This window comes from Camelus ferus, chromosome 17 (genome assembly GCF_009834535.1).
Source record: "Camelus ferus isolate YT-003-E chromosome 17, BCGSAC_Cfer_1.0, whole genome shotgun sequence".
Lineage (NCBI taxonomy): Eukaryota > Metazoa > Chordata > Mammalia > Artiodactyla > Camelidae > Camelus > Camelus ferus.
In genome coordinates this window covers 24,440,551-24,454,924 of record NC_045712.1, presented here as the reverse complement: position 1 = coordinate 24,454,924, position 14,374 = coordinate 24,440,551, and the positions used below count along the sequence as shown (strand labels likewise).

The following is a 14,374-nucleotide window of genomic DNA, read 5'->3' as shown; positions in this document are numbered from 1 at the left end:
ATGCAGCTATGCCATTTTTTGTTTATATAAAAATCTATATAAATGATACCACAATTCCACATTTTAAAGGCTAATGAAGAGTTTAAAAGATTTTATCTCACATCACTTACAACTAACTTCTCACCTCAGTGTAAATCCAGTAAAGCCTATTAGAAAAGTGGCTAAGCAAATAAATGCCTTGCAGGTTAGTGGGAACAATGCAGTACTGTTCCTCACAGTTTAGGAATCCAATAACAAGTGCAGGGGACCCCAGTGATGAAGGAAGCAGCGAAGGAAGCAGCAACAGGGGCAGCAGCTCCAAGGACTTTAGGTCCTGTGAGGACAAAGACTGGAGACTTTTATCCTAAAGGAGACTCTCTGAAGGAAACACTCACATCTTCCTCAGCCCAGACTAGTGCCAGCCATTAGTGTGAGGACCAGCCCCCCAGAAGTCTTCCTTTGTGACTGGCTAACTAGACAGTAAAATTCTAACCAAATGTATTTTATACATACGGATTCTTTGGAGTGAATATTTTTTTAAGAAAGAAAAACACTTGACCAAGTCCTCTTTTGAATCCAAAATATTTTTCTCTCCAGGGAATCCTTGCCTTTTGCCACTAGATTGGGTAAAGAGTGTCTGAGATGTGTCAGTTCCAACTCTTATTTAAACTGCTAGAGTGAGAACCCTTCCTAATTGGGAGAGGCAGGATGGTTTCTTGGTGATAGATGAGATCCAGCCTTCTCCAGGATTTATTTGATACAAGGACAAAATCAGGAAGCAGTTCTCCAACATTCCTCACCCATTGCGGGGGCTGGGTTTCCTATTCTTCCTCTGAGGTCAGCTCACATTTACAAAGTCTCTGCTTCCCTCTAGGTGGAGGCCGAGCTGATTGACAAGCTGGACAGCATGGTGTCAGAAGGGAAAGGCGACGAGAGCTACAGGGAGCTCTTCAGCCTGCTGTAAGCTGCTTCAGCTCCAGGCACCCACTTTGGGGGCTGCTGAGGGGGGCTGATGAAGGATAGGGGTGCAGCCTGCACTGGGCAGGCTTCAGAGGTTGGGTATCAGGAGAGACTCGGGTTGTTCCTGGTGGTGGCAGTGCTCATCTTCTGTCAACAAGAAAGTGGCATCATGATGGCAAGCTTTCCCAGGAATTGCCATATTGACTGAAGAGGTGGAAACAAGTGGTAACTCTGAGCTCTTAGATTTGCTGATAGGAAAAGGATCATTGTATGTCTTCACAGCATGCACTGTATCCAGCTGAGCAAGGAGCTCTTGGGGACTCATTGAGAGCTCAGTGCCTGGTGTTTCTGGGGGAAAAAATTAAATCTCTGCTGTGTAAGACTAGTACAATCAGCTTGAAAAACACTACCATGGATTTTGTGACTTGAACAAGCCATACCCTCTTCTCCAGACCAGTTTCCATTTGTGAAGAAACAGGGTGGTTGTCTGCATAACGTCAGGGGCCCCGGGTGCACCAGTTGTGGCGTCTGCCTTGAGTTGAGGGAGGCCAAAAGAGCTTACAGAACTCGCCACAGGGCTAAGTCCAAAGAAGGGCCTCAGGAGAGCCATGGTCCTCCCAGATAGATAGTAGAGTTGGGTATTATATCTCCCTAAAAAACAAAAATTTAAGACATTTACAGCTCTAGAGCCCCCTCCCATCTCACTCATTATTTCTAGCTTTGATATTTGTTTTAGTGCCATTTTGAAGATAAGCCTGTAACATGTTTTCCGATAATAATACTGTACATTTACTTAGAACTTTATAGTGTACAGAATGTGTTGACTTTTCTTATTTAATCCTCACAACATACCTGTGAGGTGGGCAGGGCAGATCTTATCCGGATGAATAGAGGTGATGAAACTGAGCTCAGAGAAGTGGCAGGATGCCCTCGGTTGCATTGCCAGTAAGAAGCAGCTCTGGGTGCAACCTAGATGTTCCAGTTTCAAGAGGGGGAAATCTGGGGGAAATTATAGCTCAAGTGGTAGAGCGCATGTTTAACATACACAAGGTCCTGGGTTCAATCCCCAGTACTTCCTCTAAAGATAAATAAATAAATCTAGTTATCACCCCCCACCAAAAAAGGGGGAAATCTTAGGGTTTTGAGGGGTTTTTTGGTGGGGAATGGGAAGGGAGATATTTAGGTTTATTACTTATTTTTAGAGGACTGGAGACTTGAACCCAGGACCTTGTACATGCCAAGCATGCACTCTACCCCTTGAGCTATATCCTCCCCCTTCAAGAGGGGGAAATCTTACTGCGATACCCTGCCTACTTTGTTCCTGGAAGAGTCATACACTAAAATGTGAATTTATTTGAAATTTAAATAATTTTAATTTGGGAAAATGAATCCATCCTGTAGTATTTTAGTATTTGTCTTATGGCTGAAGATGTTTCTAGTTGTGGAAATAAGGCAGAGAAATCTCTTCCTAAGCCACTAACAGATGATTTTACTACAAAGTAAAATGCACAAAACTAATTTGCTGTTAATAATTATCTGACCAAATAGTGTTTCAAAAACTCTTCTAAATCATGTCTCAGAACTGAAAACTGCTGATGACCATGGAACAGCATTTCCCAACTTGTGTTTTAGGGAAGATGTTTGTAGGTGTGCTGAGAAAACAAAAACAAGTGGATCATAGGCTAATCTGGTTAGAAAAGACTCAATTAAACAAAATTGAATGGGCATCTATTAAAGAACTTCTCAAAGCCTTTAATGTACAGAAAGATGTGAAAAGTCTCCAAAAGGAAGGTGTAGTGATCAGCATTTTCTATGCTTGTTTGCCCACAGAACACCTCTCTCTGTCCTCTAGGGAAATGCCAATACAGTGGGAAATGCCAATACAGTGGCTTTATCCGCACAGCTCAGAGGTGATACCCAATGGTCCTGCCTTCTCTGTCTAGTAACATGGATCACTTGGGAAACCTTTACTTTCCCAGAAGCCTCAGGCTCAGTTTAGGTACTCTGAGCAATGAAGTTAATACAGTTGTCATCATAGTAGTAGTAGCAGTCAGGCTGTGGGTATGAGTCCCCAGTGCTGGGCCCTTGCCTGAGCCTTCCACTCCAGCTGACTTTCATGATCTTAGGGAGCTGCAGACAGTGTAGAAAGAAATCAGGAAAGAAACCTGGATCTGGGATTATCACTAGAGCAAACAAAGAGTCCAGGTCACCATCCGCTAGGAGAGATCCGTGGGAAGGCAGAGGATCTCAGAAGCCAGGCTCTTGGGAAGTCAGAGGCTGCTCTGAGGTAATAGGAACATGGGCTGGCAAGTGAGAAAAAACACCTGGGCATTTAGCTCTTGGCTGTGGTACATTTTGCATGGGAGCATCCCCTGACAGTGCAGATGACCTGCCCTCATGCTGGGCCCTCGAGACTGGTTGGAATCTTTCCCTTGATTTACATGAAAAGGTTGGTTTGTGTATTTTCTAAGTATGGCTCTAAGCAGTGATAGAGGCAGCCAGCCAATTGGCAAAGCCGGGCCCATCGCTCAGTGGACCCTTACTTAAGTGCTTGTTCAAAACAGACCTACCTTGCAGTGTGTACACCCTAAAGGAGCTGGGGGCATTGAAACCCCTCCCTCAGTTATGGCATCCATAGGAGCTTGTACAGGAGAGGGAAGATGTGTTCATTTTTTGCTTCCAGTTCAGTAATTGCTTTGTCTTTGCTTTCTGCTGCATGGAGTAGAACCCAGCTGTTTGGGCCCTACCCCAGGTAAGACTGCAGTGTGGTAAGTCTGCCGTCTCCAGATCCATCACAGGCCCCATGGACTCTGGGACCTCACTCTGGTGCCCAAGGAAAGCTCATGAGTTGTGCATTGTGTTTGCTTCTGCCAATAGCTTGCTGGAGAAGGTCGAACAGGAAACATGGCGAGAGACCGGCATTTCCTTTGTGACCTCAGTCACTCGCCTCATGGAACGTCTTCTTGACTACAGGTATTTCCTCAGGCACCTACCTGACCTGTTCTCTGGTTAGGATACTCTCCCCAGCAAGAGGATCCCCTGGCCTTAAAATTGAGACCCTGTGGCCATCAAAGTAGGACTGTTCTGGTGTTGAGTGCATCACCCGTCATTAGGAATCTACTGATGGCAAAGAGAGAGAAGGAGGAAGCCTCCCAGGGGTAGGCCAGGGCTTCCTGGGCTTACCCCCTGATGTGTGGGCACAGGTACCCAGGAGGGATCCCAGGGACATGCAGCCATCTGGCTTTTCATCCAGAAAGGTGAGGGCTCAGAGAAGTGGGCACAGCATAGGGGAAGAGAAAGGCTGTCTCCAGAGCAAGGCAGGGAACAACTGTAGGTCATTAGTGCAGACTTTTCTCAGAGTCATGTGGCAGATGGGCAGGAAAATATCACCTGGTACAGAAATGTGACGCAGGAAGACTTTCAGCTGGTTTTTCCAGGGACTGAGGACCCTACTTTGCCTTGCCTCCATTCTTTGTGTGAAGTCTGTTTATTTCTGCCCCTTGGTCCTGGCCATGAGCAGATTAGAGGAGGCAGCCTGTGAGCTCAGAGATCACTATGCTCTGTCCAATCTGAGAGTTGATATGAAATTAATTTTTTTCATGAAAGTCTGCCTTCTCAGTCATATCATGTCTTTTGAATTAGACTAAAAGTAACAATGAAGCTGTCATTGCAGCCTTAGCTGTTCTCTCAGCAGACTTCAGTTGGTAGCTAAGGATGCCTTTTGGGAACATAGAAGGTGATAAGGAATGAGGAGGAATGAGAGAGGAAACTCAGCTCCAGGCAGTAGCTGTCTTCTCTGTGCTACAAGTTGTGCAGTTACCATGGTGGAGCATTTTCAACCCATGGATCAGGAAATGAAGGAGCTTAGGCCACCTCTAATTGCTGCCAAGCAGAAGGTACTGCTATGCCAAGACTTCTGCTCAGCAGAAAACTCAGGTGTCCATTACACTGGCCTGGACATGGAAATGCAGTTCCTGAGAAATATGCTCACATCTTGAACATCCCCTCTTCCTGTAGCACAGTTGTGCTGATGCAAGCTTCAGCACATTTTTCCTGGACCTTGTAAGGTCACAGGTGGCCTTTGGGGGACCCCTTTTGGAAAGGGAATTCCTTTGTTCATGCCATATTCCCAGCCTTCCCTGTACTTGCCATCAGACAGGGAAGAGGGGTGGACAGAACTCTGTACCTGCCCCTCACTGCAGCATTTACTGACGCTCAGCCCTGTTCACTGTGGCCTACCAGAAAGAGCAGACATTACTTTCTTAGTCTCCAAGGCCTAGTTCTGGCTACCTGTTTGATTTATGTATCTATACGCAACTCAAACTCATATCCAAAATCAATTTCATTCTCCATAATTTCTTGTCTCAGTGATGGTACCTGTAAAACAAAGTTCATACTCTTTCATGTGGATCAAAGGCCCTTCCTAAACTGGCCTTTGCCCACCTTTCCAGCCCTGTCTCCTGCCAGTCCCCAGTACTCATGCCCTGCGCCCCAGCCTCTCAGTGTAGCTCCTTGGTAACTTGAAAGGAAACACCGTGATGTTTATGATGGCCTCATCTATTACAAGTATACCATGTGCTCTGTGCTTTACAAACATTGGCTCTGATCCCATAAGCAGCCCTAATGGGCAATCATCGTTTTTAACCAATGAGGAAATTTCATTGGTAAGAAGTGCCATTGCCAGAATTTGAACCAGATCTGTCTGACTCACGAGCTGTGCCCTAGCTCCTCATCCATGTTGTTGCCACTCACATCCTTCCCTTCAGGCTTCTCTAATACTGTACCCTAGCATTAGAGCAGTCTTCCCAGGAGTAGACTTCCAACCCACCCCTATCAAGGAGGCTTTCAAAGACAGGAGCTTACCTGGCTCTCTGTGCACATCTCAGAGGATGAGTCACCTTGGATGATAATTATTTATCACCTTTGTGACTCATCCAGCAGAAGAGAGCCAGCTCCTTGAGTACAGGGGCCTTGTTCTTATCTCCCTGGTCCCCTGCATGGAGCCTTGATGGTCCCCTGGCAGGTATGCAGTAATACTGATCGATTGGGTGAACCTACTGGGAAAACATGCAGGAACCAAAGAAATCTCTTCTTCTAACTCAGTGCAGTTTAGTTCAACAAGAACTTACTAATAAAATAGTTGTTGAAAGTTAAAATACATATATATCGATTATACAAATAATCAATAGGTTGTACTCCAGAGTGACCTGAACCTATAGTGTAGGGCTCAATTTTAGGCTGACATGAACCTTGGGTATTCAGAAGAGTACCTCTTCAACTTTTGTGTCAATGTCTTCAACTTCTGTGTGAATCCCAGACACCCTGTACCAGATGTAAAGGTGCTCATTGGTAGGAGCTGTGTATCCCAGGTCAGGAAGCAGAGCCTTAGGGAAGGTTTTCTTAGTGCCCAGGAATAGTCAGGGACAGAGCTTGAGTTGCCAAGCCCTTGGGGCTCTTCAAGTAAAATCTCCACCCAGAAGAGGCGACTGTGGGTTATGGAGCTTTCCTTTCCCAGGCCCCTCCAGTAGCACTGAGGGCTACCCCGCCTCTGGTCTAGGCCACAGCTAGTACACTGCACATAGCCAGATGCCTCAGAAGCCTCTTTAAGGAGACTCCCCTGCTCATCCCCCAGAGATAGAGTGAAAGGGGCACAATGGCTGCACCCAAATCAGAGACTTTAAAAGGTGTCCTGTCTGTTGAGCAGCCACACGGAAGTGATGCAAATCCACTTAGAAGGTAAGAGTTTGCTGTTAACAGGGCATGGAAGAGGCAGTCACGGAGAACAGAGGTGTGTAGGAATGCCCTTGGCATCACAGTGTTGAGGCCATTGCTTTTCTGTTTAATTGACTTGGCTGTAAAGTTCTGGTCATGGCCAAACAGAAGGTGATGCCTGGTAAATGTTTCAGATGCTTTCTAGGAAAAAAACAAACAATTGAATGCCAGCGTAGCTTGTTGAGATGTCACTGCCTTGCATGAGTCAACTTACTGCAGATGCCTTCTGTCACTTTGTGGGTATTTTGGAACAAGTTGGCCATCTGGTCCTTAAGTTCACTCCTCTTGAAAAGTCACAGCAGTTTACTGTCCCTGATAGCACTAAAGGACAGGTTCCGCAGTGGTGTGTTCAGGACCTTCATGTCTGGCTACAAAGGAGCCACATGCCTTATAGGGTGAAGACAAACCTTGGTTCCAAACCCTACAGAGCTGCCAACTCTTGACAGTGGCCTTCCAGAGGGGGAAGGACACTTGGCTTCACAGGATACCATGAGAGTTGTGTGGATTCTCAGTCTCCCTTTCTTTCAAAGAAACCACCTAAAAGAAGCCATCTCTCTGTGTGCTGGGATGCAGCTAGGAAGGTGGGACAACTGTTTGTGTCACATGACTATCCAGAGGCTCAGTGACTTGAATTAGGGCTCCTCACTCCCAGCCATGAGTCTCACTGGGTCCTGTGCCTGTCCATGGAGCAAAGCCAAGACACACTCTCCACTTGATCCTAGTGGTCCACAAACCCCCTTACGCAGCCTTTCCCCAGAGCTGCTAACACAGCTGCACAAGGAATTATATCTTCTCCAGAGTGGTGCAGGCTGCCATGGAAGGAGACACAGCAGACAGATGGGACTCTGGCTGGCTGGATGTACAGGAGGCTTCTTGCTGGATTCACTACTCTGGTTCTCATTCTTTCATCTCCTTGTGCTAGACCTCTGCTCCTTCCCAGAGGAGCTTGGCTTTGACCAGTCCCCTCCCTCCCTTGGCAAGGATCCCTTCTCTGTGTTCCCATTGTTCTGTGACAGGCCAGCCATGACCCCTCCTGCACCCTACCCTGCTCAGTGTGAATGCAGCTCAGCCCTGGCTGAAGCTACCCTTTAATCAGAAAGAAGCTCCAAACTCACTGCTCCTAGTTAGAGGGGATTCCAGAGACTAGTGCACAGGAAGGAGACCATAGGGAGAAATGCCAAAGAGGTGATGAACATGGCAGCCATGCCATGGTTGCTGTGGCCACAGGGTCCTGAAGGTAGGTCCCTGGAGTGGAGTGTCTTAGCTTCTATTAAACACTATCCTTCAAAATGAAACCTGCACTTTAAGGAAAGCTCTGTACCACCCCTTTTGGGAACTTGAGAATTTAACCTTCTACCTCACTACCTACCATACTCTGTTATGCTGAAGGCATTGGTAGGGCTCTACACTCTGCCACCAGAACAAGAGGTTCAGTTGAACAGAGATCTTTGAACCCTACAGATGGGTCCAAAGCTTAGAGGGAACTCGTAGTACAGTCTCAACTGTGGAAGAAGTTTCTGTTGGAGAGCAACCTAATCTTGAGTTTGGTCACATCAATACCTTAGTGACACTGCAGGTCTCTGTGTTGTCCCCAGAGCACCACTTCATGCCATGGGACATTCAACTGTGCTCTCCCTTCCAGGGACTGCATGAAAGGAGAGGAAACGGAGAATAAGAAGATTGGCTGCACTGTTAACCTGATGGTGAGAGAACATGGGCTCTTCCTCCTATCTGCCTTGTGGAATGGCTTCTGTCCTGCCCTGTGTTTGGCTTGTTCTTCCTATAATACATGGCTAGAAGCCTAAGGTTCTGAGTCATCAGCTCTGTTACTGGTATCTTAGAGACCTGTACCTCATCACTCCCATTCCCACTTGGGAAAGAAATGAAATGAGCTTCTCTTCGGACAGAGCTCTAGCCTGACTTCTTGGCAAGGTCCTGACAACCCTGACATACTCTAATTTCCATTCTGCCCTGGACCTCTTCCTCTTTCTCACTCCTCAGGGCTCCTGCAGATCTGCCAGTGGTTTCAGCCCCAGCAGGTGTGCCTTCTGGCTGGTCCTTTCTCTTTGTGGTCTGGCTGCCTCTACAGCCTGTCCTCCTGTCCTGTCCAGCACACCAGGGTTTTGGCCAACTGCCTAGAGCTCAGATACGGCCTCCACAGGTGGCAGCCTCTCTCAGCTTCATGTATATTTCCTTCTCTCTTACAGAACTTTTACAAATCTGAGATTAACAAAGAAGAGATGTATATTCGCTACATCCATAAGCTTTGTGACATGCATTTGCAGGCTGAAAACTACACAGGTGAGTGCGAAGGGAGAGAGCCACGCCAGCCCATGAGGACAGACTGACAGACGTGCACAGGTGGCAGAGAAAGGCTCTGGGCTGGTTCCTGCCAGATTTTAGCAGAGTATCAGGGCCCATGCTGCCCTCTCACCTCGCTTCTTTCCCACAACTCCTTTGTAACACGTGGTTAGAGAAAAAGCAGGTAGAACTTCCACTTGTGCCTTCATGCCTTGTCCTCTGCTGCCTCAGGCTGTTCCTCTCTCCTTGCCTCCTATTCACCGCTTCTGAGGCGGCAAGGGTGACCTCCCACTTCTGGTGTGCCAGTTTCAGAGCATCTTCAGCTCCCTGTCACTCCGTGTGAGCAGAGCTTTTTCAAGGACCCTCACAGCTGGAGCTAAGTGAGGCCATGACACAGGAACATCAGCCTAACCCTAGGACTTCCAGAACTTGCTGGCAGACCTGCCCTGCAGGCTGGCCTCTTTCCCTGCAGCTACACAGCAGCCCCACAATGAGCTCCCAATGCAGAGTATGGACCATGTTCACCTGACTTTCTAACAGGCCAGACAAGTGCCTTTTCATTGTATCTTCAATTTAATCCATTACTAAGGCATTTTGTAAAAGAACAAATTTAAAAGCATTTCAACTGAACTGCCACACTCTTATTTACTGAGCACTCCTCTGAGTCAGGAGGATATGTGTATCCATGTGTGTCCTGCCTGATCACCTTGTGCCATAGTCCCCCAAAATAGCCACCTTCTTCACTATGCTGACCAGCCATCACATCTTGGCCCTTGAGCCATTGGACTTGAATTTGTGTGATAGAGCAGAAAATGGAAGCTGTTCTTGTTCACAAGCTTTACTAGAATTAGATGAATTTTTAGAAACACAGAATCTTCCTTCCTTGTGTTATGTTAGATGTTAGAGAGTTTGGAATAGATGCCGCCTTTCCTGACCACAAAACTTGGCATGAATAAATCTGAAACGACCAGGCTGAATCTGCCATTTTCTGCGTCCACATGCACGCATGATCCCAGAAAACCTTTGAGAGGGCAGTGAAGTGATAGACTTTGAAAAATTCCGTGTATCAGTAGAAGCATTTACTAAACTCCTGGAGGACTGGACCATAACTAAGAGCCTAGGTCAGGAATTTGGACAGAGAAAGACCTTATCTCTGGTGGCTTCAGGAACAACATCTGAAAAGAACATAGACAGGAAAGAAAAAAAGATTTAACATGGTTTCCTAGATTCCAAAAGGAGGCCTTGAGGACCTCAGGGGCTTGTCCCCAGAGAAAAAGGGCTTCCCAGATCCAGTGAGGAGGCATGTATATCCCTGGCCAGGAGGTCTGATGACCAGAGCATAGGCAGAGAGGCAAGGATGATGAGGCGGAGCCTAGAAAGTGGCTGCAGGCGAATATGCCTGGCTAAAACTAGAAGTAGGTCACAAAATAATTAGAAAAGAGATTCTTCATAGTCATGGGGAGCAGATTTGAATAGGGCCTTGAAGGCCAGGCAGAAGTTAGAACTAATTAACTTGCCAGTAGGAGACACCCACTAAAATGAGCAAATAGAACAGGAGGGAGCAGACTGTGGAATGAGGACCCTGAGCAGCAGCCGTAATCCAGTGTGATTCACTCCTTGGGATTTAGGGAGCTGCAGTATTTAGCTGCAGTGGTTTCATAAACCCTCTCTAACTCCCCTACCTGTACGGGATGTGTCACTAGGCCTCTGCCCTGGGCCCAGCATCGACTTTAGTTTCCTCCTGGAATGGAGCCCATCACACAGCCATCAGCATACACACTCCTCCTCTCTGGTCCTTTTAGGAACAGTTGAGATGAGGAGAAACAGTCATTCCCAAGGCCATGGAAATGGAGGTCAGAAAATGGACCTGGAAGCACTGAGGCTGGCTTTGGGGGGGCTGGGAAAAGCCTTGGTCCATGCTCACCCCTCACAGCCAGTTCTGAGAAAGTTAAAAGAGAAGCTTTAGTCAGTTGAGCAAAAAGGAACCCAGGAACTCACTCTGACACGTCAGTGTGTTCCAAAGCAAAGTGGCTTGTGCAGACTGTCAGGTAGCTGGGCCATACTGTATCTGCAGCCGGAGCAGATGGCCAGGCTGAGAGAGGAAGGTGTTGACTAGAATATTTGTTTCCTTCATGCTGTGGTCAAGGGCTGTTGGCTGGCTGGACAACCCCCTCTCTCTCAGCTTTGGTATATCCAGCATCCTTGACCTGGCTTGCACATGCCTTGCCCTGGCATGCTGCTTAGCCGGGTCCCCTGGCACCTGGCTGCCCCTGGACCTCATATCGCCTGTCCCCACAGAGGCCGCATTCACACTGCTCCTCTACTGTGAGTTGCTGCAGTGGGAAGAACGGCCGCTTCGCGAATTCCTCCACTACCCGTCCCAGACAGAGTGGCAGCGGAAAGAGGGACTGTGCCGCAAGATCATCCACTACTTCAACAAAGGCAAGGTAGGTGTTATTAGGCAGGGCTTTGAGCCCCTAAGCTTCTGCTGTACCGCGTGGCATTCATTGTCAGGATGGCAGCAGCTGCAGAGGGTGCTGTGTGGGGCGGTGAGGGGGTGGATGCCCACGTGTGTGCATTAGATTTGGAGGCAGCATGATTTTCTCTAGGGAAAAAAATAACAGCTTAATTCTGTGGCTTGGAAGCCAATTCCAGATTAGGGGTGTAAGAGACAAGCCCACATGCCAGCTTTACACGTCTATAACTGCTGATGCTCCAAAGCAGGGGCTTCTGGGCCAGATTCACTTAAATTATTGTAGCTTTCTAGTCTGCCATGGAAAATGTGAGCTAAAAAATAAATGGATTTTAACCATAGCTGAAGAAGGCCTGTACTCCCTCTTACAGGGAGTTCTTGTCTTGGATTTCCCTTCCTCACAGCACAGCCTGGGCTCCCCTCATTAGAGTTAATTCTCCATCAAACTTGATTCTGTGGAATTAGTAGGCATTGTCAGCATTGGTTCAGACTTCCTTGGGGCTTCCCAGCTATTCTGCTCCCATCTCTGGGAGAGCTCCTTGTGGAGCCCTCTGACCATCATGTACTTTTGGGTGTGGCCCATGCACTGGAAAGGCTGGGGCTGTGTAAGTTGTTGAAGCTGTTCTCTCATTACTCAGCTTTGAGCATGTCTTAAAAAATAAGCTCTTTCAGGCAACTGTAGTGACTGACCTCCTGACTTATATGGAAATTGGTTTTTTGAAATGAGTTTTTTCATCATAAGAAAAAAGATTTAGACATTAATAGCTTTCACCCATAAACTGGAAAACATTCATCAATTTTACACAGCATAGATGATTTCTGTGTTTGTCAGAAACATTCACCCATGTGAGGGAATGCACTGTAAGCAAGAACCTTCCCAAAACCTCAGGAGCGCTCATGTAACCCAGTCCAGAACAAAGACCCATGCTTAGCTCTCAGCCAGCCACAGACGACTGACCCAAAGCCACCTCTCCTTGCTGGTCCAGGGATGGACTTAGAGTCCCATGCCAGCAAATTTTTAGGCTTTTCTTCCTGGCACCCAACTCACCTGGAGCTGCCACTTACCCATATGCCCAGGAAGCCCTCCCAGCTTGAAAGTAATGGTATAAGCGTGGTGTGAGTGCATTAAGTGTTTTCAGCGTATTAGCTCTCTTTTCTTTTCATGAGTACAGAGTAGAGAGTTAGGCTAATCTGATTGAGCCTAACAGTGGGTCATGTGAGCATTAGTGGTCCCCTTTTCATGCCACACGACAGGCTTAAAGCTTAAATTGGGGAGAAGGGTATAGCTCAATGGTGGAGCGCATGCTTAGCTTGCATGAGGTCCTGGGTTCAATCCCCAGTACCTCCATTAAAATAAATAAATAAATAACACCCCCCAACACCAAAAAAAGGCTTAATATGAATAAAGTAATGAAATGCAAACCCTGCCTGAATATTGTAAATGAGCAGGAACTGGCGGGCTGGGCTGGGAGGTCCCATGGGCCACCTTCTTGGGGATCTCTCCCTCCTTCCTGCCTTTGCTGTGACTTTCTGGGGGAGCAGGTTCTGTGTTGAGTACAGACCACTCAGTGAGCCTTTTCATGAGCTTATCCTCTAAGGGGTATTTATCAGATTCATTCTCTTGGTTTCATACAGAAGGCCCACTTTTTCTATTTCTGTGCCTCAGTACCTGATGGAGCCACTGGGTAGGGCTAACCAGTTCTCTTGAAAGCATTCAGGGTTGTTGTTTTTTTTTTTTTGAGGGGGGACATTGTTCTGGTTTTTTTTTTTTAACGGCTCCAGAAAAGCAAAACCTGGCTGCTGCAGGAAAAGTGCTCCTGTAGGGTTATTAGTGCCAGGAGGAAAGCTACCTTGGCAGCAGGAAGAGGGCAGAAAAGGAGGCTGCCAGAGGGGCCAGTAAAGGCGTTCTAACCCCCAGCACTTCCAGCATACCCTGCCTCGCAAGGCACGCCCTCCTAACTTTTTTTCCACACACTCCAACCTCTCTGTTACCTGCCTTGTACAGACAACCCAGTCTCCTTCGGTCCTTTCCTGAGTATCCAGAAGGACTGAATTAGACGTTCAATTCATGATCAGAGCCTAGCCCTGGGTATTCTCTCCAGTGGTTGTGGTTAACCTAGGAACCTGCTCCAAGGTGAGTTGGGCTTTGATCACAGAGGGTCAGCTCCTCCAGACCAGACAAGGAGAGAGGGACACTCCAAAGGGTATGGCATAGTGGGAGTTAAAAGAAGGAAGGAGAGGGATGAAGATGGGAGCTGGTGCTTCATCCCAGGGCAGAGGGAGTGGACAGGAAGGGAAGCTGGACAGAGGATTCGGACCCCTTTATCTGGCGTACACACCATCAGGACTGAACCAGCCTTCTCTGAGGGGGGCAGGCTTGCACCCGCCTGCCTGAGGGTTGCTATTGCTTACACTCCTTTGAAGGAATGAAGAGTCTGTTGTTCCTGTTATGTTGTTCGTAGACAGAGGTACAAAAACTGCCAGTCTGGAGTCCTAGACTTTTGCCTTCCTTTCCAGTTTGATTAGAGTGAGCCCTAAGTCAGTGCAACTTTTATGCCGTCAGTGGGGCAACAAGGATGTGTAAACACACGCCTGCCCAAGCTGGTAGAAGTGATTGTATTTCAAACACTGGTAAGGAATTTTAGAGCTGACTTTGCCTCCTGCCAGAAGGAAGGAAACCAAGAGAAAAGATGTAGGTGGGGAGGCATTATACCTGCAGCACATTCCCTTCCTGTGTTCAAAGATAGCTCTTGAAACTCCCAGACCCACCAGCACAACTCCTCAAGGCTGACAGAGTGTTTTAAAACTCTTGGTCCTGGCTGACTCTTGGGCTGTGGGAGCGGGCATAGAGCAGCAGGGCTATGAATTAGGCCAGAGATGCCAGCAAGG

At 47.5% G+C, this 14,374-nt stretch overlaps 1 protein-coding gene across 9 annotated transcripts in view; it reads left to right on the top strand.

Moving 5' to 3' along the window:
• The window catches only part of DOCK3 (dedicator of cytokinesis 3), a 299,241-nt gene that overhangs the window by 255,164 nt on the left and 29,703 nt on the right, over window positions 1–14,374 (top strand). For 8 of the 9 annotated variants that reach the window (XM_032458418.1, XM_032458411.1, XM_032458415.1 and 5 more), the window contains 6 exons: window positions 854–939; window positions 3,665–3,691; window positions 3,817–3,912; window positions 8,354–8,414; window positions 8,919–9,012; window positions 11,311–11,459. In XM_032458418.1, coding sequence (XP_032314309.1) covers window positions 854–939; window positions 3,665–3,691; window positions 3,817–3,912; window positions 8,354–8,414; window positions 8,919–9,012; window positions 11,311–11,459 — 513 coding nt within the window. The remainder of the gene's footprint in view (window positions 1–853; window positions 940–3,664; window positions 3,692–3,816; window positions 3,913–8,353; window positions 8,415–8,918; window positions 9,013–11,310; window positions 11,460–14,374) is intronic. The other variant, XM_032458413.1, reaches the window with a different exon arrangement.